The sequence below is a fragment of the Petaurus breviceps genome, unplaced genomic scaffold (assembly GCF_028583685.1).
Source record: "Petaurus breviceps papuanus isolate PSGF00001 unplaced genomic scaffold, PetGlider_PUasm1.0 174, whole genome shotgun sequence".
NCBI lineage: Eukaryota > Metazoa > Chordata > Mammalia > Diprotodontia > Petauridae > Petaurus > Petaurus breviceps.
In genome coordinates, this window is record NW_027185761.1 from 11,102,121 (window position 1) to 11,127,395 (window position 25,275).

The 25,275-nt window shown below is 39.0% G+C and overlaps 1 protein-coding gene across 1 annotated transcript in view; it reads right to left on the reverse strand.

The window, feature by feature from the left end:
* Positions 1-25,275, reverse strand: part of XYLB (xylulokinase) — a 216,738-nt gene that overhangs the window by 185,930 nt on the left and 5,533 nt on the right. Inside the window, exon 2 of the mRNA XM_069083741.1 lies at positions 18,756-18,838. Coding sequence (XP_068939842.1) covers positions 18,756-18,838 — 83 coding nt within the window. The remainder of the gene's footprint in view (positions 1-18,755; positions 18,839-25,275) is intronic.

Below are 25,275 nucleotides of genomic sequence, written 5' to 3' on the forward strand. Positions count from 1 at the left end.
GAAAGAAAGAAAGAAAGAAAGAAAGAAAGAAAGAAAGAAAGAAAGAAAGAAAGAAAGAAAGAAAACAGGGGATTTCTTAATAGTATTTTTTCCCAATTGCATGTCAAGACAATTTTTAACATTAATTTTTACAAGATATTGAGTTCCAAATTTTTTCACCCTTCCTTCCTCCCCTCCCCCTTCTGAAAATGGTATTTGATATAGGTTATACATGTACTATCATGTAAAACATATTTCCATATTAGTCAGAGTGTAAAAGAAGAAATAGATCAAAAGGAAAAAAGCACAAAAAAGTATGTTTTGATCTGCATTCAGAATTCATCAGTTCTTTATCTGGATGTGGATACTATTTTCCCTTGTGAGTCCTTTGTACTGGTCTTGGATCATTGTGTTGCTGAGAAGAGCTGATCATCACACAACGTTGCTGATACTTTCCTGTCAGGTAAGATAGATTTCTATATTCAACTGATTGTGTATATTATTCCCTCTTTGAACCAATACTGAGGATAGTAAGACTCAAGCAATGCCCATCACTCACCTTCCCATCTCTCCCTCCAGTGTAATAGGCTTTTCTCACCTCTTCATATGAAATAATTTACTCCATTCTACCTCTCCTTTCCTTCTCCACCCAGTATTCGCTTTCTCGTCCCTTAATTATTTTATATCATTCCCTTTGCATTCCCCCAGAATACTTAGTATGACTCCTTATTCAGAATACCTGCTTTAAAATATTTATTGAAATGAACTAAGGCACACCCCCACAAAGTTGAAAAAGGTCATAGGATCATAGATTTATAACTAACAGGGGCATTAGGACTATCTAGCCAAACTCTTTCTCCTAGATTACAAGTTTCTTGAGGGCAGGAGTTGTATTTTTTTTTAACCCTGAGTTTCCCTCTCTTGCCCAAGCTAGAGGTAAATAAAGGACTACTCACAGGTCCAATTTCACTCCTGTTGGTGTGGGAGCTTTGACATGCTCCATTTTGCCCCTTGTTAGACAGTCTGTCTTCTTCTTGCCCCTCATTCTTAGGAGTTCACCAAATTAATATCAAACTTGGTTCAGACTTCTAATCAGTTTAGCCTATTGCAATGAAGAGCTCCTGAGCTCAAGAGGTCCACTAGCCTCAGCATCTGTCAGTAGCAGGGATTTACAAGTGTGTATCAAAATACCCAACTTACATTTTATACATCTTGTGTCTCTGGCTCTTGCTGAAATAGCAAGGCAACCTGAGTGAGAGATGTGTGAAAGCCTGTGCCAAATGAGTCAAATCACCTCCATCTGCTCAACTATCACTTCTCTTCATATTCCAGTGGATATAGCCCAAGACCCAGAACCCAACAGCCCTGGAAACAGCACCAACCTTGCTTCCAGCCTTGCTCCCGTAGCCATCATCCATGAAAGTAACCCCTTTGGAGAGGAAGCCCATGATCCTCACCACGAACACCAATTGATGTCCCACTGCCACCAACAAGCAGGTAAATTCAAGGACTTCAGGGCCCCCAAGACCATAGGCCCTGTTTCCAATCTAGCCTCCACATGTGCCAAGCAAGTCAATTGCATTCCCTGAGCTTTTAAAAATTTATATCCCACTAGGTGGCGCAGTGAATAGAGCACTGGCCCTGGAGGCAGGAGGACCTGAGTTCAAATGTAGCCTCAGACACTTAACACAAAAAACTAGCCATGTGACCTTGGGCAACTCACTTAACCCCAACTGCCCTGCCTTCCCCCTCCAAAAAAGCAAAAAAAATAAAAAATTATATCCCACAATATGTGGGAACAGAAATGTCTAACAAATCTTTTTATTCATTTGTTCAATCCCTTCATTTTACAGACGGAAACTAGGGCCAGCAAGGTCTCCAAGGTCACTCAGGAAATAAATAGCAAGCCCAAGATTTTTGTTTTTTTTAAAGCAATTGGTGTTAAGTAACTTGCTCAAGGTTACACAGCCAGTTATTTCTGGGTGTGGTGGTTAAGTATCTGAGCCCGGATTCGATCCCAGGTCATCCCGACTTGTGCTCTTACTCACTGTGCCACCTGGCCGCCCCGCAAGCCCAAGATTTGAACCCAGATCCTTTCACTCCAAATCAACACTCTTTCCATTGCATCTTGCTGCTTTTCAGACAATTAAAATGAAATAATAGTTTACACAGAAGATAAAGTAATTAATTTATGGAACCTATTGCCCCCATGAGAAGCTACAAAGCTAAAAATACAAACAGAGAAAGGTTTAAATAAATATAAATACAACATAAAGAATCCTCTTGTCAGTTCTTTGCATATTGAAATGCTTATTTAGTTGAGGTTAAGTTTATAATAAAAAAGAAAATTCATATTAAAAACACACAGAAGCCATTAAAAAATAGACATATGGAAGACAGATTCATAAGATGCTATTAAGGGACCCAAGAGACGTATATGGGGGATGTCCTTAGTCTTTTGGGTTTGATATCAAAGAAGAGAACCGGTGCCCCTCCACAGAGGCCCTGCTTCCTCTGCCGGAGACAGAATCCTGGGGAGGATGAACTGCTGATCTAAATGCAGCAATCGCCAGACTCTCACTCCGCCTGTATAAGACTTTAAGTGGGGTTGTGTCAGGGCTATCTTAGAGAATGTTCAACAATCCCTGAATGAGTTGAAAAAATAGTAAGAGCAGAAAGTTCAATGGGAATGTTGAGAACACTTGAGGAAAAAAACACCGAAATATAAGAAAAGAAATGCTTATCTAGACATAAGTGTGGTAGGGGAAGAACCCTGAACAATTACAGGGGCTACAGGTAGCTAAGGCAGCTCGAGCTAAGGCAGAGCTGTTACTATAGTTTATTTATTGCGTGGCAAATAGAAATGTCATCTTTGAGTCAAGAAGACATCGGTTCAAGGGCTTCCTGTGACATATACTGGCCGAGTTGCCCTGGGTTAGTCACTTAATTTCTGAGCGGTCTCAGACAACTCTCCAAGATGACAAACTGTAAGAGCAGGTATTCATATGCATTAGTGGAGGGAGTTTCCACAAGGGTAATTCCCTATACAAGGAAATCGCAGATTTGGTGTGCCACCCACCTCCAAATTTATTTCTGTACTTTTCAGTTCAACCCTGTGATTACATCTGTGTAGGGAATTCTTAGCTCCTGCCATAAATCCAGGGAGCCTAGGACTCTTAAAAGTTAGAGACTTGCCCATGGTCATATCAAAAACAGTTCTTGAACCCCAAACTTCCCAACTCTAACACCAGACCTTTATCTGTTGAGGTTTAAAGTTTAGGGGAGCTCAAGAGCCCAAAATACCAACACGCTGGGTCCTGCCGAATGAATTCAACTCAAGTCTTCTCTCAGCCAAAGAAAAGCAAAGTTTATTAAAGATTCTCCATAATGGACTCTTAAGGAGCCTGGGTATCTCTGATGCTTGTACTAGACAAGCAGGCCAGGATAACCTGACACAGAATGAGTCTGTGCTAGAAAATTCTCAGCTCCTTCATGGAGGCAAGATGGGCCTTACATACAGACAGGATATGGGAGGATTTAGGGGTGGTCTAGAGGAGGAGTTTGGGGAGGGTCTTCAGGAGGAGTCAAATGAGGTCCGACTTCAGTAATGAGAGATTAAGGGTGGGAAATAGCTGGAGGCTACCTGGGGATGACAGACTGTGGAGGGCTAGACTAGTTTAAGGGTGTATAGATATTTTGGGAGGATCAAGGGTAGGGGTTAGCTGGACAACGGACAATGGACAATGACAAGTAACCCAGATTTGGGCCGAACTATAAAGAAAGGCTTATGGCCTTAGGCAAATGCCTCATGTGGGAAGGCTCAAGGGGGTTCCCAGAGCCTGTACTTCATCATATGCTTTATTACACATTGCCACTTTTTATAGACACATTTCATTTTGACACAGCAGATATTTCCCAATAAATCCCCAAACAAACTCCTCCCGAATTCCCTTAAAAACAGTTAAGCTACACTTTTTAATACCATGATTTCAAATCATAGGATCAGTCACCTGCTACTTCGTTTAATGTCATTATTTTTTAAAGTGAACACAACGCTGGGATCTGGCAACAAGAAGATAAAATAGATTGAAGTAGTGAGTTGCCAGAGCTCTGTGTCCAGTCTTTGCACATAGCAATTTAAAAAGACAGAAAAATAAAAGGGGAGTCCAAAAGACTCAAGTCAGATTGAATAATTAAACTGATTAAGGGAATAAAATAGTGAGGAAAAGGTAAATGAGTCAAAATAATTTCTCTGAGAAAAGAGGACTTCTCACTAGACCAGAGCAGAAGGACTTGTTTCGTAAATATTTTCAATGACTTTTTCAATATAATTGTTTTTTCGTAATCATGTGAGTTTTATCTTGAGCATTTAAAGAGTCTGAAAAGGGGTCCAAAGGCTTCTCTAGACAGCCAGAGGGGGCCATGACACCAAAAAGATTAAGAACTCCTGCACTTGACAGCAGTGGCTTCTCCTTTGTAGAGGAAAGATGGACAGATGCTCTAAAAGGATCAGAAAAGAAAAGATAGTGCTATCTTGTCAAGATGAGGATCCCCTGAGAGGAGAAAGTGAGTCTCTACCCTCAAGAAATTTTCATCCTAATGATAATCAATCAACAACCATTTATTAAGCACTTACTCAGTGAAAGGCAGTATGCTAAACACTGGGAATTCAAAGAAAAATGAAATCCAGCCCTATCCTCCAGGAGCTCGCATTTGAAGGGAAGAAATAAGGTGTAGACAAATAAGTGAATTTGAGATACAGAGTAGAATAATGATAAAATTACAGGAAAAACCTCAAGGGTTTAGTTGAACTGGAAAATGGTTCCTGCAGAAGGTGGCATTTGAACCGAGTCTTAAAGGAATCTAGGGATGCCAAGAAGCAGAGATGAGGAGGGAGAGAATTCTGGGCAAAGGGGCCAGTGAGTGCAAACATGCATTGGCTTAGGCAGGAACAGTAAAACAGGCCAATGTGCTGAATCGCAAATTTAATGGAGGGATGTAAAGCGTAGGGAGACTGGAAAGGTAAGAAAAGGACAGATTGTGGAAAATCCTAAATGCCAAACAAAGGACAGATGCTGTGTATGTAGTACTTCATATTTACAAAGCTCTTGATAAACATTAGAGGTAGCCTCATATAATGGAAGAGTGGTAGATCTGGGGTCAGAAAGAGATGCTGATTTGAACCCCAAACAAATACAAATTGTGTGACATTGGGCGATTAAACCAGTTTGGCCTCGGTTTGCTCATTTGTAAAAAGGGGTTAATAATACTGACAAGGGGACACAACTTGGCATAATGGGTAGAGAGAGCGTCAGCCTTGTAAACAGGAAGACCTTGGTTTAAGTCATACTGGCTACCTGGCTACAAGCAAGCATCCAAAACTTTCAGTGCCCCAGATATGCACTGGTGGAGAGAGTTTCTACACCAGCAAATAGATAAAAGCATAGATTTAAACCCCTCAAAAAATACTTACAATGCCTAACTGCCACGTATGTTGTAAGGAAAGTACTCTGTAAACTTTCAGGTGCTACAAGAATATGAGATATGGATAGGACATGGGAATGGTAGATAGATAGATAGACAAACAGATGGATGGATGGATGGACAGATAGATGAACAGATGAATAGATAGAGGGATAGAGAGATAGTAGATAGATAGATAAATAGAGAGACAGATAGATAGTAGATAGATAGACAGATAGATAGTAGATAGAGAGATAGAGAGATAGATAGATAGATAGATAGATAGATAGATAGATAGATAGATAGTAGACAGATGACAGATAGGCAGATAGATAGATGTCATTTGACAAAACTAACCCTCACAACAATTTTATGAGGGAGGCAATACAAGTATTACCAGTCCCTTTTTACAGAGGATGAAATGGAATCTCTGAGAAGTTAAATGACTTGCTCAATGTCATAGTGACAAAAGTAGCAATCAACTCATATTTTTTTTATTTCAAGCCCAATTCTCCCTCCATTGAAATACGTGGCCTCTCATTGTAAATGGTTCAAAGAATCAGAGAATGTTAGGGCTAGAGGGACCAGGGAAACCACCAAGGAGACCAACACAACCATTTACCAAAGAGGAAAATGAAACTTGGAGAATCTAAGAGATTTTCCCTAAGTTGTGGTTTGTCAATAATAAAAGCCTAAGTCCTGAAATGTAATTATATGCCACCTACATTCATTACTTTTCGTGGACTACCCAAGGACCTAGTGGAGAAAGAGCTATCAGGAAACTAGGCACCATCACGGACAAAAAATTGCCAGATACACTCTCCTGGGGATAACAAAACAGCCTTGCAAATAGCTTTGAAAAAATCCATGCAATTACATTCAGCTCCCAACATCTGCGTTGACTCAACCCAGTCCTTGACCCAGGTAAGTCCCACTTCCTTTCACCACCTCCCAAATTCATACACATCTTCCTGCAACAAAACTGCTGAGTTTTGTGCCACCACCACCCCCATTCCCACCAAGATATTCCCATTAAGCCAATTATAAGACATGAACTAGGAGAGGCAGAGTAGATGACATTTGTCACTAGATCAGCCTTGGCTGTGACAAAGTCTCCATAATGTGTCGTGGGCATTCTGGAGCTAAGGAATGGTTTAAATGACACTGTGGTCCTTGGTAGCATTAAGCAACACCTACACTTCTAACCATTACCTCTCCCCACAGAGAAGCTCTTTTCCAGGGACAGAATCAGGCTACCATTCTAAAAATTATGTTCAAGTCCAAGACTGAGCTAAGAGCTCCCCCTACTGAACCACAGCTGCCTCTGCTCTACTCTCTTGCTTCCTGCTTAGATTTTAAGGCTCTGATATAATCACAGAAATAATTATATTGGATCTTTTGTTCCTTGTTTATCCTCCGTTCTGGAAAAGGACCATGACATCAGGAAGATGATGTCATGACTTACAAGAAAACTGGATTTAAGTGAGGGAGGGTTGAGCAAAGTCACCAACCTCACTCTCTCCTCCTATATTGGAGCAGAGAAAAAGTTGTCCCCTTGCTTCTTCCTCAAACTCTTCAACACACACACACACACACACACACACACACACACACACACACACACTAAATACAAGGAGAAAGCTAGCAACTGAGTATCATGGAAAGCAAAAACATATTGAAGGTAGGAGCTGTGTCTATTGTATCTGATGCCCAGTGGCTAAACATCACATCATGGATGACCAGCCCTTGATACGTCCACACTAACAGAAAGAAATCACAAATAGCTGTTTTCAACATAGGTCACTGTGAGCACAAGTAAGGTGGTATTTTTGTTGTTTTTTTTCTTCTTGCTGTTGGAGTTCAGCTTCCTAGGTACAGGCTAAATTGTAAACATCTGGAGGATGATACCCTGATCATTCACAGCTGTGCTAAGTCAAGTAGGTTTCGTGCCTTCTGGCTCTGAATCAGTCAGGGGCCGAGTCTTTGTTATATATTCTGGGAGGTTAGTATTTTGCTTTGGAGGCTCACTCATGAGAAGGACCTTGTGATTTCCTGGTGGAGACTCTGAGTAGCTGTTTGTTAAGAGTCCCCCCCAACTACTCAGATGTTGTCTGTGCTCCCTCTCCAGTGATGTATGTAAAGCACATAGCAATATGGCTATATTCAGACAGCTGGAGCCCTGTCTGTTGGTCTTTGTGATAATTTCTCTACTTGCATTTTCTATACTCACTTATTTCTCTGTAATTAAAAGTAGGATTGCTAACCCCTTTAAAGCTGTCTTTCCTTTATAAAGCAAATCAAAAAATCCTATGCTAGCAAGCTTTCCTGGATGTGCTAGGGTGCTTGCTAATACAGTCATATGAACACACCTGAGGAAACTTATTGGAGAAGCTAAAAAGAAATCCTAGGATTAACACAAAGCAAATAATTTTAAATAATTTGCTCTGCTTCCCCCCCCCCAACCCCCACCAAGTTATACAAGCTCCCAGGTCAAGGAGCCTCTGCTCAGAGGTAATTTTATTGAATCATTCTAGGTACAAAGCCTGCTTTGTACTCACTCCATCCTTAACATAGTCTCTTGGGAACCTTCATAACTCAGCTCAATTATCATCTCCCATATGAGACCTTTCCTGATTCCTCATAATCTCTAGTGACTAGCTTTCCCTCTCCAAAACATATCATATATATATATATATATATATATATATATCTTTATATATACCTTACATACATGCATGTTGTCTTCCCTGAGAATATGTAAGTGCCTTGAGGGCAGACCTCAAGAGGTCTTCCATTTTTGTCTTTATAACACCTGGCATATGGTAGGCACTTCATAAATGCTTGTGGACTAATCAAAAACATTTTATTGCACTAGTCACAGTAAATTTTACTTAGCCTTCCTGAAAGACCAGAAAACATACACAAATGCTATTTATTTCTAGATGGACACATTATGAGAACAGCTATTTCTGACCAATAAAAATCACTTCCATTTCTGTAACACTCCATCAATTACAAGATGTTTTCCTCAAGACAACCTATCAATTGTCATTTTACAGATCAGGAAACTGAGGTCTGGGAGGTAAAGGGACTTGCCTAAGACTGGATAGCTAACAAGCAGGCCTTGATGCTGAGTCCTCTCACATAAAAGTCAGTGCTTCTCCACTCATCACTCTATCACCTTTACGAGCTGAATTTGTATCTCTTTGGTGGCCTTTTAGCCCTGGAAAGGCAATTCACATAACCCAAACTTCAGAGGCCTTATTAATAAAATAAGGATAAAAATATTTCAGTACTTAAAAAAGATTCTCTCCTTGATTCAAGAATGGTAAAATTCATCTATGTCTTAGTTCTTTGTTTTTGTTGGGGTTTTTTTGGGTGGGGGGGTTGTCTTTTAATTAATAAGCACTTATGTGGTTCTCCCTTTACCTTTTCCTCCCCATAGGGAAAAAGGGGGGGAAATTAAAACATCATAACAAATGTGCCCAGTAAAGCAAAACACATCTCCACATTGGCCACATCCTAAAATATATGTCTCATTCTGCATTCTATATCCATCGCCTCTCAGCCAAGAAGGGTTGCAGACATCATCATAGGCCCCCAGTTGATCACTGAAGCTTTTTTCAAACAAATTTATCTCTAAACATGCTTCCCCATCTCATACTTGAATCCCTAACCCCCTTTTCATACCACTGATCACACCTAGCCCAGCTTCAACCTTGGATCATTCCCACCATTCATCATCTTCACTCCTATACACATGCTGCTGCAAGAAGGTGGAGAAAATCAAAACCATTCTGTGTCCACTACGAATATATGTTACACAACCTCGATTGGACTCTCCCAGCTGTTAGGCAACCTTGCTATACCTTCTTTATCAACTCAATATCCCATTCTCCACAGCAACTCTTCCAAAATTTTTCATCCCTCCTCAAGATTACCATGGTTTTCCGTCACCCCACCCCCACTCTTGCAGCTGAGAAGCTTGCCTCAAGTTTTACATTAAAAATTGAGGTCATTTTCCATGAACTCTCTCTTTTCTCCTCTTCCTCATCTCCTAAAACTCAGGTGTCTTCCACCAGTTTCTCCTCCTTCACCCTGGTCTTGTTTATTTTTTAAATTTTTTTTAAATTTTTAAAAAATCTTATTTATTTTATTCTGAACTTAAGAAATAAAACAAGCATTTCTGTAACATAGTAGGATAGGGGGAAAATGATTGTAAATCAAACTGCAACTCTATTGTGTACAACTTGCTGTTCCTTTTAAATATGTAATAAAGTTATCATGTAACTTTCTTTTCCTTTTTCCCCTTTTTTCCTTCCCTCCCCCCAAACCCTAGAGATGGCCAGCATTACACACACAAGTGCACACACACGAGCGTGTGTGTATGTGTGTGAGTATGTGTGTGTGTGTGTGTGTGTGTGTGTAAAAACCATTCTATCCCTACTTCTATTTATCAGTTTTTTCTTTCTCTGGATGCAGATAGTGTCTTCCTTCATAGGTCCTTTGTAGTTAATTTGGGTATTTATAATAATCAAAATTATTTATTCACTCAAAAGTTGTTCTGAAAACAATATTGATGTTACTGTATTTAGCGTTCTTTTGGTTCTGCTCATTTTGTTCTTCATTATTTCATGCAAGTAGTAGTATTCCACTACAATCATATACCACAACTTGTTTAGCCATTCCCCAATTGATGGGCATCCCTACAATTTTCAGTTCTTTGCCACCACAAAAAAAAAACTGCTATAAATATTTTAGAACATGTAGGTTCTTTTCTGTTTCCCCCAATCATCTTGGGAAACAGACCTAGTAATGATATTGCCGGGTCAAAGAGTATATAGGTAGTTTAATAACTCTTTGGGCAAACTTCCAGATTGCTCTCCAAAATTATTGAATCAGTTCACAGTTCCACCAACAGTACACTAAGTGTCCCAACTTTTCCACATCCCCTCCAACATTTGTCACTTTTTCCTTCAATCGTTTTAGCCAATTTGATAGGTGTTAAATGATATCTCAAGGTTGCTTTAATTTTCATTTCTCTAATCAATAATGATTTAGGCCATTTTTCATACAACAAATTATTTTGATTTCTTCATTGGAAAACTGCCTATTCATATCCTTTGACCATTTATCAATTGGGGAATGACTGGTATTCTTATAGATTTGACAATGTTATATATTTGAGATATGAGACCTTTATCTGACAAACTTCATAAATTTTTTCCCTAATTTTCTGCTTTCTTTCTGATCATGGCTACATTGGTTTCATTTGTACAAAAACTTTTAAATTTAATGTAACCAAAATTATTCATTTTATATCTCACAGTGCTCTCTATCTGTTGTTAATTTATAAATTGTTCACCTATCCATTAATCTGATAGGCAATGTGTTCCATGTTCTTCAAATTTTCTTGTAATATTTATCTTTATATCCAGGTCATATATTCATTTTGATCTTATCTTGGTAAGTGATGTAAGATAATGGTTTATGCCTGATTTTCAACAGATTGCTTTGAAGCTTTCCCAACAATTTATATCAAATAAAGGATTCTTATGCCAAAATCTTAAATCTTTACATTTGTCAAATATATACTATTGGGGCAGGTAAGTGATGCAGTGAATAGAGCACCAACCAGCCCTGGAGTCAGGAGGCCCTGAGTTTGAATTTGGCCTCAAACACTTGACACAGCAGCTGTGTGACCTTGGGCAAGTCACTTAACCCCAACTGCCTTGCCTTCCCCCCTCCAAAAAAATGCATACTATATTTATTTACTGCTGCAAATTGTATGTCTATTCTGTTCTACTAATCTACATTTCTATTTCTTGGCCAGTAATAAATAGTTTTGATAAATATTGCCTTTAATATAGTTTAATATCTGGCACTACTAAACCTCCTTCCTTTATATTTTTATTAGTTCCTTTAATATTCTCGACTTTTGTTCTTCCAAATGAATTTTGTTATTGTTTTTTTCTAATTCAATAAAATAATTTTCGGTAATTTAATTGGGATGGCATTGAATATATAAATTAGTTTAGGTAAAATTGTCATTTTTTTAAATTGGCCCTGCCTAATCATGAACAATTAATATTTCTCCACTTATTTAAATCTGATTTTATTTGTATAAAGTTTTTTTTCTATGATTTTGTTTATATAATTCCTAGTTTGTTTTGGCAGGTGTATTTCCAGGTATTTTATACTGTCTGGAGTTATTTTGAATGGATACCCCATACCTCTTACTATTTCTTCTTGCAGGGTTTGTTTGTGATACACAGCAATGCTGATGATTTATATGGATTTACTTTATATCCTACTACTTTACCAAAATTATTGATTGTTTCAATGAACTTCTCAGTTGAGTTTTGGAGTTTTCCAAATGTATTATCATATCATCTACATACTTTTATTACCTTATTCCCTTTTCTGGTGTCTTCTATTTCTTTTTCTTCTCTTATTATTATTGCTAGAATTTCCAATATAGTATTGAATAATATTGGTAACAGTGGACATCCTTGTTTCACAACTGATATTATTGGGAAGGCTTTTACCTTATCCCCATTAAAAATAATGCTTGTTGATAGTTTTAGGTAAATACTTTTTATCAATTTAAAGAAAAATCCACTTATACCTATACTTTCAAGTGGGTTTTTTTTTCATAGAAATGAGTGTTATACTTTTACCAAAAGTTTTTTTCTGTATTTATATAATCATACAACTTTTTAAACTTTTGTTTTCTTTATGTTAAACCATCCCTGCATTTCTGGTACAAATCCCACTGATACATAATACTTTTAGCTAGTACTTTATTTAGGATTTTTGCATTCATATTCATTAATGAAATTGGTCTATAATTTTCTTTCTCTGTTTCTACTCTTCCAGGTTTAAGTATCAGTATCATATTTGTTTCATAAAAAAAGTTTGGTAGGATCTCTTCTTTACCTATTATTCCAAATAATTTAATTAATATTGGAATTAGTTGATCTTTAAAGGTTTGATTGAATTCACTTGTAAATCCATCTGATCTTAGTTCTTTTTTCTTAGGAAGATCATTTTATGGCCTGTTCAATTTCTTTTTTTCTAAAATAAATCTATTTAGATATTCTATTTTTCTCTTCTGCTTAATCTAGACAATTTATGTTTTTATAAATATTCTTTCATTTCACTTAAATTGTTCAATTTATTGGCAAATAATTGGGCAAAATAACTTCTTACAATTGCTTTAATTTCATCTTCATTAGTGGTATATTCACCCTTTTCATTTTTAATACTAGTGGTTTGGTTTTCTTCTCTCTTTTTAAAAATCAAATTTACCAATGATTTATTTATTTTATTGGCTTTTTACATAAAACCAATTCCAAAACCAAGTTTTATTTATTAATTCAATAGCTTTTTTACACTCAATTTTATTATGTTCACCTTTAATTTTTAGGATTTCCAATTTACTTTTTAATTGGGGATTTTTCATTTGTTCTTTTTCTAGATTTTTAATTGTACACCCAATTCATTGGTCTGCTCTTTCTTTATTTTACCAGAATAAGCATTTAGAGATATAAATTTTCCTCTGATTATTGCTTTTGCTGCATCCCTAGGTTTTGATATGTTATCTCATAATTGTTATTCTCTTTAATGAAATTATTGATTGTCTCTATGATTTGTTCTTTAAACACTTATTCTTTAAGATTAGTGTTTAGGGGTGGCTAGGTGGTGCAGTGAATAGAGCAGCGGCCCTGGAGTCAGGAGGACCTGAGTTCAAATCCAGCCTCAGACACTTAACACAAAAACTAGCCATGTGACCTTGGGCAAGTCACTTAACCCCAATTGCCCTCCAAAAAAGCAAAAAAAAAAAAAAAAAGAAAGATTAGTCTTCAATCTACAATTAGTTTTTAATCTATGTTTCTGTGATCCTTTATCAAGTATAATTTTTATTGCATTGTGATCTGAAATGGATACTTATAATATTTCTTCTTTTAACTATAAAATTTTTATATCCTAATATATGGTCAATCTTTGTAAAGATACCATGAATTTCTGAGGGAAAAAAGTGTATTCTTTTCTATTCCTATTCAGTTTTCTCCATATATCTATCATATCTAGCTTATCTAAAATTCTATTCACTTCTTTGACTTCTTTCTTATTTATTTTTGGTTGGATTTATCTAGTTCTGAGAGGGGAAGATTAAAGTCCCCACTATTGTAATACTAATATCTATCTCTACCTGTAATTCATTTATCTCTTCTTTTAAAACTTTCACTGCTATAGTATTTGGTGCATATAGGTTCAGTATAGATATTGCTTCGTTGTCTATGGTAACTTTTATCAACAATGTAGTTACCCTGTTGATCTCTTTTGATTAAATCTATTTTAGCTTTAATTTTGTCTAAGATCATAATTGCTACCCGTGCATTCTCCCCCCAAATCAGTTGAAGTGTAATAAATTCTACTCCAACCCTCCCTCTTGACTGTATTTCTTATTCCTAAACGTGTTTCTTATAGACAGCATATTGTTGGATTCTGATTTTTTATCCATTCTGCTATCTATTTCCATTTTACGGGCGAGCTCCTCCCATTCGTATTCAAAGTTACAATTACTACATATGAATTTCCCTTCATCTTATTTTTATTCACTATTTTCCTTTTCAGCTTCTCTTTTTATCCTGTCCCAAATGATGGGGTGCTTGGGCTTGAACTCCAGCCCTAGAATCATGTCTCTCCTCAGTCCAAAGACCCTGTCTCTGGCAATTACTCCTGAGCGGGCCCCAGGGAGGCAAACTATCTCTCCCTGTTACAAGAACAAGCTGACCTCTGTAGAATTTCCCTTGTATGAGCAGGACTATCTTACACCAATAAAACTATCATGTACTGATTCCCACAGTTACTTTATACAATCCAGAGGTCAAACTATCAACATCAACTCCCTCAAGACTATCTTGTTACAACATACAGCTGTAAAGACCTCTTAGAAGCCCTGCCCCCAGAGTTTCCAGTAATAAATGATTCCTGCACATAAGGTACAGAAACTATATGTTCACCACCTAATTAGCCTACTTGCCACACAATTCACTGAACTTTTCTATATAAGCTTTAGCATCACTCCTTTTAGGTTTCAAGTTCCCCAAAGGAGCTCTGCTCACCTTTGTTAGTGTTATAATAAACTTTTTGCCATTTGATTGGAAGACTGCTTGTGTCCATAAATTCCAGACAACTCTGCCCTGAACCTTGGTATTTTAGGGTCCCTGCACCCCTAAAACACATCATTATTACCTTATCCTTTCCTCTTACCCTCCTATTCCTTATTCTACCCACCCTTCTAAAAGTCCCTACCTCATCCTCTCCCCCCACCCTCCTAAATCTTAATCTATATGCCCTTCTAAAAGTCCTCCCTTATCCCCTAATCTTCTTATTTCTATATGTTTAGAAGACTTTTATATCCTTTAAGAAGCATACATAGTTCCTTCTTTAACCCAGATCCTATGAGAGTAAGGTTCCAGCACTTCCGGTCCTCCACCCCCACCTACTTCCTCTATATCATTTCTTCCTTTCATGCCCCATTTGTATGAGATAATTGCTCCTTTTTGCCTTTTCCTACCCAATTTTGCTTTTACAATCACTCCCATCATACTCACCTCATCCCCAATCTTTCTTTCAAACTACCCCAATAGTTTGATGACAATCTTGAGAATACTGTTAACATTTTCATATATGAGAAGTAAACAGTTTGACCTTATGAGTCCCTTATAATTAGACTCTAATGTTTTCCTTTTATTTTTTCTGGATCTTTTATATTGAATTTTCCACTGAGTTTTGGTCTTTTTGCCACAAATACCTGAAAGTCTTTCAGTTCATTAAATATCCACTTTTTTTTATTCAAGATTATATTCAACTTTGCCAGGTAAACTATTCTTAGTCATGCCCTCAGCTCATTTGCTCTTTGAAATAATGTTCAAAGACCTACAATCTTTTAATGTAGCAACTGCTAGATCTTGTGAAATCCTGATTCTATCTCCACAGTACTGAAATTGTTTTTCTTGTAGCTCGCAATATTTTCTCCTTAACCTGGGAATTTGGGAACTTAGCTATGACATTCCTATAAATTTTTCTCCTGGGATCTCTTCAAGGTGGTGAATGGTAGATTTTTTTTTCCTAATGCTACTTTACCCTCTTCTTCTAGACCTTCAGGACAATTTAATAATTTCTTGTAATATTGCATCAAGATTCTTTTTTTGATCCTAACTTTCAGGTGGTCCAACAATTCTTATATTGTCTCTTCTCAATCTATTCTGCAGATCAGTTATTTTATTAATGAAATGTTTCAGATTCTCTTCTATTTTTCATTCTTTTAATTTTGTTTTATTATTTTTTTCAGGAAATCAATGTTTTAGTTTAGCTTTTAAATTTATTTTAAACTTAAATACAAAATAAGAAAAGGAAAAAAATTGCCATGTACACAGCAAAACATAAGAGAGGATTCAGTATAGAACAATAATTTCCATTCTGAGAAAAATCTATAAAACAAATACTAGACATTATTTTCAAAATTGTCCATCTTCGCTTCTTTGTATGTTTTCTTTTGTCCTGTGCTGTATACTTTTTACTTTATACACGGTCATAAATACATATATGTATATGCACATACATATATACTCAGACATATATGTGAGACTGCATTAGGCTTATTTCCACCTGTCATTTGTTTCTCTGAAGGTGGATAGCATCTTCCTTCATAAGTCTAAGTCTTTCTACATTTTTCTAAATCCACCAGTTCATCATTTCCTACACCACAACAATACTCCAACCCAATCACATTCTATTTGGAAGGTTGTCAATTTTCTGCATTCCCTCTATTATTGGTTATATAGGTTTTAATACAGGAAATTTTTTATTTAAAATAATCCAAGTTATCCACTTTACACTTCAACACTGCTTTCATCTTATAATATGGTTTAAGGTCTGATACTACTGAATCAAGTTTTCACATCTTTTCCCCTAGTTTCCTTGAAGTTCCTGACCCTCTGCTCTTCCAAATGAACTCCGTTATTATTTTTTCTGACTAAGATAATTTTTAGTAATTTAATTGGAATGGCATTACACAAGTAGATTATTTAGGTAAAATTATCATTTTTAATTATATTAGCTTTATCTACCCATGCACAATAAATATCACTTCGATTATTTAGAATGTTTTATTACTTCTTGGTGTCTTACAATGTCATTCAATTCCCCATGTGCAATTCTAGTTTTTAAGAAGTTATTTTCTTCTTCAGATTTTGGACCTCTTTTTTTCCCCAGTTGGTTAACTTTCTCTTCATAATTTTCTTGAATTGCCTTTATTTTTTTCCTAATTTTCCTTCAATCTGTATTATTTGATTTTTTTGAAGTCCTTTTAAGTTCTTCCAAAAATGCTTTTTGGGTTTGTGACCATTTGATGTTACTCTTTGGGGTAAGAGTAGCTCTTTTTTTTTTTACCTCACTATCTTCTTCTGAAGATGAACCCAGATTTTCTTTCACACATTGTACATGCCTATGGTCAGGTTCTTTCTCCTTTGCTTGCTTATTTTCCTTTCATTTTTCTTTTTAGCAGCTTATACTTGTAATGAGGCTTTCATCCCTATTTTTGTCCCAGGCCTCAGGTCCTCCTTACTATGATTTTCTGAACTGTCTGGTGGCTCAACGTCAGGCACTCCTCGCCTCCCACAAGCCATGGTTAGTGGTCCCTGTCATGCTGTCCAAAAATGCTCCTGCTTCCTGCAGTACTGCACTCACAGGGCACATGCTCCTTCCTCTTCACCCCCAGTCCCAGCCCAGGATCCTATCTGGTCAGCATCACTAACCAGTAACTGGCATCCAGAAACAGTGGGGGTGCTGGGTTATCCTTCAGTCTTCCCCCACTCCGCCATCTAATCCCCACACTGTTCCTAAAGTGAAAGTATATGAGGTGAAAGTTCTTGAGGCCTAGTCTGTCTTCCCCTACGATAAGGAGCTGCCCCCAGGGTCTGTTGTTTGTTGATTCAGCTAAGTCAGCCTGGAGGTATCTGCACTTCACTCGGACCAAACCTCAGGCTCTGGAGGTCCTGTCTTTCCTGAAGTCTTCTCAAGTTGTTCCAGGAGGACGACTGCTTTACCCCTTTATTTTTGCCACTCTCCATTCATTTTGAGGCGATGTTCTGTTTGTCTGTGGAGGAAATTTGAAGAACCTGGAACTTTCTGACCTACACCACCATTTTCCTAGAATCCCACCCTGGTCTATATGATGAAGTGGTCTTACTTCTTACCAAGGCTAATCCATCTGCTTGATCAAGAGATCCCATTCCATCCTGTTTCCTCCAACTGACTGCCCCCTCTATGTTCACTGCTCTCACTTATTTTTAATCTCTCCCTCTCCTCTGACTCCTTTCTTACTGTACAAACATGCCCACATTTCCTGCATCCTGAAAAACCCTCATTGATCCTTCCATTCCTGCTAACTATCCTCTTCTGGTCTTTGTGGCTAAACTCCTTGACCATCTACCAGAGCCTCCAGATTCTCTACTCTCTCTTCTTAATCTCTGACAAACTGGCTTCTGACTCTATCCACTAAAACTGCTCTCTCCAAAGTTACTAATCATTTCTTAGTTGCCAAACCCAACGGCCTTTTCTCAATCCTCATTCTCTTTGACAGCCTCTGACACTTCTGAGCACTCTCCTCCTTGAAGCTCTTCTCTCTGACCAGTCTCTCCTGGTTTTCCTCCTAAATCTCTGACCACTACATCTCTATCTCTTTTTCTGGATCTTCCTCCAGATTACACCCTGCAACCAGAGGTGTCCCTCACGATTCTGCCTGGATTCTCTTCTCTTCTCCCACTATACTACTTTACTTACATCAGCTCCCATGAATTTAATGACCATCTCTATGCTGATGATTCCCAGATCTATCTCTTCTGCCCCAACCTCTCTGCTGACCTACTATCTCAAATCTCCAACTGCCTTCTAGATGTCTTAAACTGGATGTCCAGTAAATATCCTAAACTCAATTCCACACACAGGTAGTAAGTGGCTGAGATGGGATTTGAAATCAGGTTCTCTGACTCCAAATTCAACCTTTGTCCTGTACCAGGGGAAGCTAAGGTCAAAGGATGGTAATAGGATTTAGATGGAAGGGACCTTCCCTACAGCTCATTCTTCTCTCTTTTTATCTGTACATAACCAAGGTCCTTGAAACTGATATTCCTTCAGAACTCCAGGTGAAGCACAAATTAGTTGGGCTGCTAAGTTGCATGAAACATATTCTAGGGAAAAGAGGGCTTTGAGATTTACATTATACATTGTTTTTAACATACCCAAATTCTGGAAGCTCTTTATCAAAATTAATGCTCTCCTCATAGATGACATTTAGTTTTTCATCGACAGCAATCACCTTCACCTGAAATAAAATTTGAAAAAGAAAAAAGAGCGAATCAGATCAATAAAATAGTTGTTCACAAAGGACTCTTGTCTATTAATGACAAACTGGACACCCACACACGAGGCTTTTTTATTTTTTTGCTTTTTGGAGGGCAATTGGGTTAAGTGACTTGCCCAAGGTCACAGGGCTAGTTTTTATGTTATGTGTCTGTGGTCGAATTTGATCTCAGGTCCTCCTGACTCCAAGGCCAGTGCTCTATTCACTGCATCACCTAGCCGCCCCCACAAGAGGCTTTTTGTTGCCCAGTTCTCTCTCTGGAGTATCAGTTTACATCAATATAGCAATTTATGGTTGTAAAGTGCTTTACAGCCATCATCTTGCTTAATCTTCACATTGTCCCTATGGATCTATGGATCCACCATTGAACTATTCAAACAAAAATGAGTACTTTTGGCTTTGACAACTAGATTGCCCAGTGGGTAGAGTATTGCACCTGGAGTCAGGAAGACTCGTCTCCCTCAGTTTAAATCTGGCCTCAGACACTTACTAGCTGTGTGACCCTGGATAAGTCGTTTAACCCTATTTGCCTCAGTTTCTTCATCTGTAAAATGAACTGGAGAAGGAAATGGCAAACCACTCCAGTGTCTTTGCCAAGAAACCCCAAATGGGGTCATGAAAAAGCCCAAACACATTTTTAGCTCGGCTAAAATCTCCCGTTGTACTGAGAAGCCTTTCCTATTCCCACTTAATGCTGACATCTTACAGTTATCTTTTCTGTATCTTGTTTATTCATGCTTTCATGTTATATCCCCCATTATGTTGTAAGCTCCTTAAAATTTGGAACTGCCTTTTACCTTTCTTTGTATCTCCAGAATTTAGCACAACAGCAAACATTTAATACTTACTGACTAAATGCCTGATTGTCTCAATTTCCCAGGTCCCCAAAGCCAGTCCCTCTTCAAAGAACAAAATATCATCAGTATACAACATTGCCAAGTCAACATACCCCATTTTTTATTGGTGCCCACACCTTTCTGAACGCTAAACTGGGGATCAGGACACCTGGTTTCTAGTCTCAGTTCTGCCACTATCTGTACGACCCTGAACAAGTCACTCATCTTTCTGGGCCTGTACTTTCTCATCTGTAAAATGAGGGCTGATCCCTTTCCACTTCTAAAAGTCTTTATTCCATCTGCAGTTTTATTTCTACATTTTTTCACAGCTGTGTGAATCCCATTGGTTTTAAATCTCCCTAAAGCTTCTTAAACTTGGGTCTGGCTCCCAGCCTTCTTTCTAACCCTTGTGCCCCAAGGCTTTGGCCTGCATCCTTTCTTCCTTGGCTACCCCAGATTCTCTTCCACCTGAGATTTCACACCCACCCACCAGTTCCCTGTGAAAAGAGGAATAATTTCTCAACTTTCCCACTCCCCTGCTGTCTCTGAAACAAGCACACAGCCTTCCCCTGCCCCTCTCTCCCTCTCTCTCTCTCTCAGTCTTATAAATGTTTTCCTGATAGCAATTATAGGGAGAATAGACTTTAAAATAAAAACAAAAGGGAAAAAACAAAGTCAGAGTAAGCCCTAAAGGCCTCGATAAAGGGCACACTTAGTCATCAGTAAAATGTCAGTGGTGCCAGGATCATCAATCCTTGTGCCTTTGGCTTACTCCCACAATTTGAGCCTCCTCGCCACCTCAACCTTGTCTGAGCAAGGTGCTTAACCTCAATCTACTCAGGCTCCTAGCTTGGGAGCTTCAGGAGGGCCCAGATGCCAAGTCTAGAAAGATTCTCAGCCTTTGCCCAAACCAGCTTCCTCCTCTTCTCCCCTGATTCAATCCCCTGCTATTTGTCCTTTTATCAGGGAGGGAATGCCATGACATGCAAGTGAATTGAAGATAAGGGAGAGAAGCCTCTGCCAAGTCACCAGCCTCACTGTCTCCTCCAGAGCCTCCCAGTAGCCAGACAACTGGACATAGTCCAGGATGCAATGGATGACCTTGGCCTTTTCAAGCTAAGGTCTTTAACAGGTCTCAGTTTGACTGAGGCAAAGTCCATTCAGTGATTAAAGCTTAATAAGAAATGAGGCAAAGATTTTGAGGTGGTGCCCAATGGCCCTGAACATTTCCATTCTGCTGCTAAGAGGGATGTCTATGTATCAACAAAAGACCACCAACCATCAGGGTACCTGACTGGCTAAGTATGAGCTTGGTTTAGTAAACCAATAAATGAGCCTGGTCTAGAGTGGATCAATCTCCCCTCACAGGGGACACCCTGAGAGGAGAGTTACTAGGGCCCTTGATAAGGATTTGTTCTGTGACTTGCAATCTTGGAAAATTGCCTGGGGGGAAGGGGGAAGAGGAAAGAGAGAGACTAAGACAGAGGCAGAAGAGAGAGAGGAAGAGGGAGGGGGAGGAGAGGTTATGGAGGCTTCCACATGGTATGGAAATGTCTAGGAAGTGGCATGGAGGTCTGATTCCAGGCAATATAAAATAATAGCTAACATTTATATAGTATTTTAAGGCTTGCAAAGTCCTCTATGAATGTATTTTATACTCACAAACAACCCTGAGAGGTAAATACTATTATTCTCATTTTATAGGTGAGGCAGACAGAAGTTAAGCCAGTTGCCTAGAGTCACATAGCTAGTAAGTATTTCAGGCAGGATTGGCCTCAGGTCCTCCTGACTCCAAGTCCAGCGTCCTATCCTTTGTGATACCTAGCTGTCCCAGTAAGACAGCTAGGTTCACCAATCAGACCTGGGGGACCTTGGGGCAGTACTGATCCAAGGCTGTAACTTTGGCACATTTGTAAATCACAGCCAGTTTGCTTCAGAGGCAGGACTTGAAATTGGATTTTGCTAACTCTGAGGAGGCCTCTTTCCATCTACCACAATAATTCAGTATATTACTCTATTTTCTTACGGATAAATTCTAGAAACTATATTTGTGTTTTGGAATTTCTGGAGAAACTCATTAAACCAGAAGAAGAGTGGCCCTGAAATTCATGTTTGGGGGAACCGAAAGATCACATAGATTTCATAGATCATCATAGATTTCAAGGTGATTGGGGACCTAACAGGAAGGAAAAGTGGAAGAAGAAAAAGCGAGGGTGTCCCAGAATCAGGTACCAAGATGTGGTGGCTGCAGGAAGAGAAGAAAGGGGCAAGTATGCTGGAATCAAGAGTGCTTGATAAGGAACACAAGTGAGTTCAGTCACCCAGAAGTGATTCCTTAAATTGGGGATTAGAAATAAGGAAGGCTTAGAAACTAGGCAAGAATACGATCAATGCAGAAATTTGTTTGCTTGAATATCCCTTTTTTCCCCTCTTTTTTTTAATAAGGAAAGTGGGAGGGAGAAAAAAATAAACCCTTGCTAACTGAAAAATGAGGGGAAAGAGAAAGAAGGGGCGAAAGAAATTAGTCAAGGGGGGGGGGGGGGGAATAACCTGGAGACCAAGGGCAAGGTCTCCAGGATCAGTTGCAACAATCAGGAACCAAAAGGTCAGGGAAGAATTGTTCATAAATCATCCACACTAATAGCCCTGTACATCTGACACAAACATGTGTCACTACACAGAAATCTTCTACACACACACACACACACACACACACACACACACACAGCAACTTCTTCCCCAGTGCCTCCTGGATAAAAGTCTCATATATTTTGCATGTACCACTACACACAAACCACCAAAGCTTATATATGCTTCATAGCCATCACTGACTGCACACTCCTCCATTTCTGAAATGTGTTCTTTTCATGTTTTAGCATTACTTTCTTGTTCCTACATATAACCCCAGGCAATGCTCCATCCCACTGGGGGCCTTTATGGCCAACTCCACTATTGATAACAGCAGGTAAGTGAGATTTGAGAAACTTTCCTTAAACAGAGGAAAAGCTTAATGCCATAGAATCTCATCTCTTTGATTTAGCAGAGTCCAGTCCCTTCCTGACCCTTTCTGGGATTAGCCTGAAGGAACATGAGGGGAATTGGTGGGCTGGACAGTAGGTTGGTTGGTTGGTGTCCTTCATTCTCAAAGAGGACCGAAATGACATCACTATGCTACAGTCAAGTTTGAATGGTAGTGGCTGGTCAGACCAATATGAGTTCGGAATGCTAGGTCAGGCACACATAGTCCGTGTGGACATTTGGGGTGGGTTCTCCAAATTCGTACATTCTTCATTTCCTTTAAGCTGTCTCAGTTCTGCTTTGCTCATAGAGCACAGCACCTTCTCTGATGTGAGCACGCCATGCTGGGTGGCCCTGTGCCAGTGTCTCCCATGTCACACAATACTGGGATTAGTCTAAAGGAACAAGAGGGGAATTGGTGGCCTGGAGAGTAGGTGGACAGTGCCAGAGGGACAGAGAAAAGAGATCTGAAAATAGAGCTCCAGAACAAGAAACCACTAGAGATCAAACAGTGTTCTTAGGAGAAAGTGGCAAGCCTCTGTATCTTAGATGGTGGCATGAAAATCAAGATGTGGGAATATGCATGGAGTTCTGACCCTAGCTGAGATTACTGCCTCTCTCTGGGCCTCAGTTTCTTCATCTTTTTTTCTATTTTTTTGGAGGGGGGAAGTCTGGGCAGTTGGGGTTAAGTGACTTGGCCAAGGTCACATGGCTGGTAAGTGTTAAGTGTCTGAGGCTGGATTTGAACTGAAGTCCTCCTGACTCCAGGGCCAATCCTCTATTCACTGCACCACCTAGCCGCCCTATGGGCCTCAGTTTCTTCATTTATAAAACAGGTGGTAATACTTGCAAGTGTCATAGGATGGCTGCATAGAAAGTCTGCTTCTGCCTTATAAATAGATAAGCAAAAAAGTCATTTCACAAATCAGCAAATAATGCTGAGAAAGGCTCATGCTAAATCCAGTTCCAGGTACAAAGTCATAGGTCATTAACTGAAAGAAAGAAAAAAATAGGCAAGTTCAAAGGGCGAGAGTGACTGAGTTCAGGACCCTTTGTTTAGCATCATGCTGTCCTCAAGTTCCAGCTGGCTTATGAGTTGCTCATAATATTCCCCTTCCCTCCTAACCTGCAGCAACTAATACATTAGTGGGATAGAAGAGTCAGACAGACTTAGGTGCAGTGAGGGAGCTGAAGTCAAGAAGACCTGAGTTCAAATCCTACCTTAGATGCTTTGTTAGCAGTGTGACCCTGAACAAATCACTTCTCTCTCTCACCCTCAGTTTTCTCATCTGTAAAATGGGGGTAACGATAGCACCTAGTTCATAGGGCTATGGTGAAGATCAAATGAGATAATATGTAGAAAGTATTTTCCAAACTTAAAGACATATAAATGTTACCTATTATTATTATTATTAAAAATCTGACATTTTTAAAGTGTTACTTTAAAGTATTGTCACTATTACTGAGCCATCTCCACTCTATCCCTTTCCTGATCTATATCTTTCCACTGCACCCAGATGGCTCTGGAGGACAGAGTGAGGCTGGTGACTTTGCATGGCCCTCCCTCAAACCCAATTCACTTGCAGGTAATGGCACCATTCTCCTGATGTTATGGTCCTCTTTGAGAATAAAGAACAAATAACCTGTGAGTGGTCCAAGCTGCCCTACTGGGGACCTAATTGGCCAGCTCCTCTCCTCTCCTCTCCTCTCTTCTCCTCTCCTCTACTTTCCTTTCCTTCTCCTCTCCTCTTTCTCTTCTCTCCTCTCCTCCTCCTTTCTCTTCTCCTCCTTTCCCCTCCTCTCTTCTCCTCTCCTCTCATTCTCCTCTGTTCTCCTCTCATCTCACCTCATCTCTCCACATGGGGTATCATGCCCTTAAGTGAGGGTGCTCTACCCAAAGGTAGGTAAATTTTGAAAGCTGAAACCTACCTAGATATCTTGGGATTTACTGGCTAGATTTCTTAAAGACCAGACCTCAAACCCAATTCACTCTGGCTCTCATAGATTAACCAACAATAGGTTCCCACCTAAACTATTTAAGGATTACAGTTTGGGATGGCTGGGAGTTAAGGTAAATAGTAATTGTTTCTCTTTTGGCCAGAAACCCCAAGGATCTTCCCCTCCCAGTTTGTTTGTTTGTTTGTTTTTTAATTAAAGGGCCATCCCTTGGCCCACTTCTTAAACACCCTAATCACTGAATGTGCATTGCCTCAGTCAAACTAAGACCCTGTTAAAGACCTTAGCTTAAAAAGGCCAAGATCCCCCAAAACAGCCTGGGCCATCTCCATTTGTTCTGATCCACACCTGGCCTCTGGATCCAGATGGCTCCAGAGGAAAAAGTGAGTCTGATGACTTTGCACAGCCCTGCCTCACTTAAATCCAGTTCACTTGCAAATCATGGCATCACCTTCCTGATGTCATGATCCTCTTTGAGAACGAAGGACAACCACACAATACCCTACTAACTGACTGTATCATGATGACATGACTCAAGAAATCTTGGTCCTTTAAGAAACTAATAAGAAACACTTGGATTTGGCACAT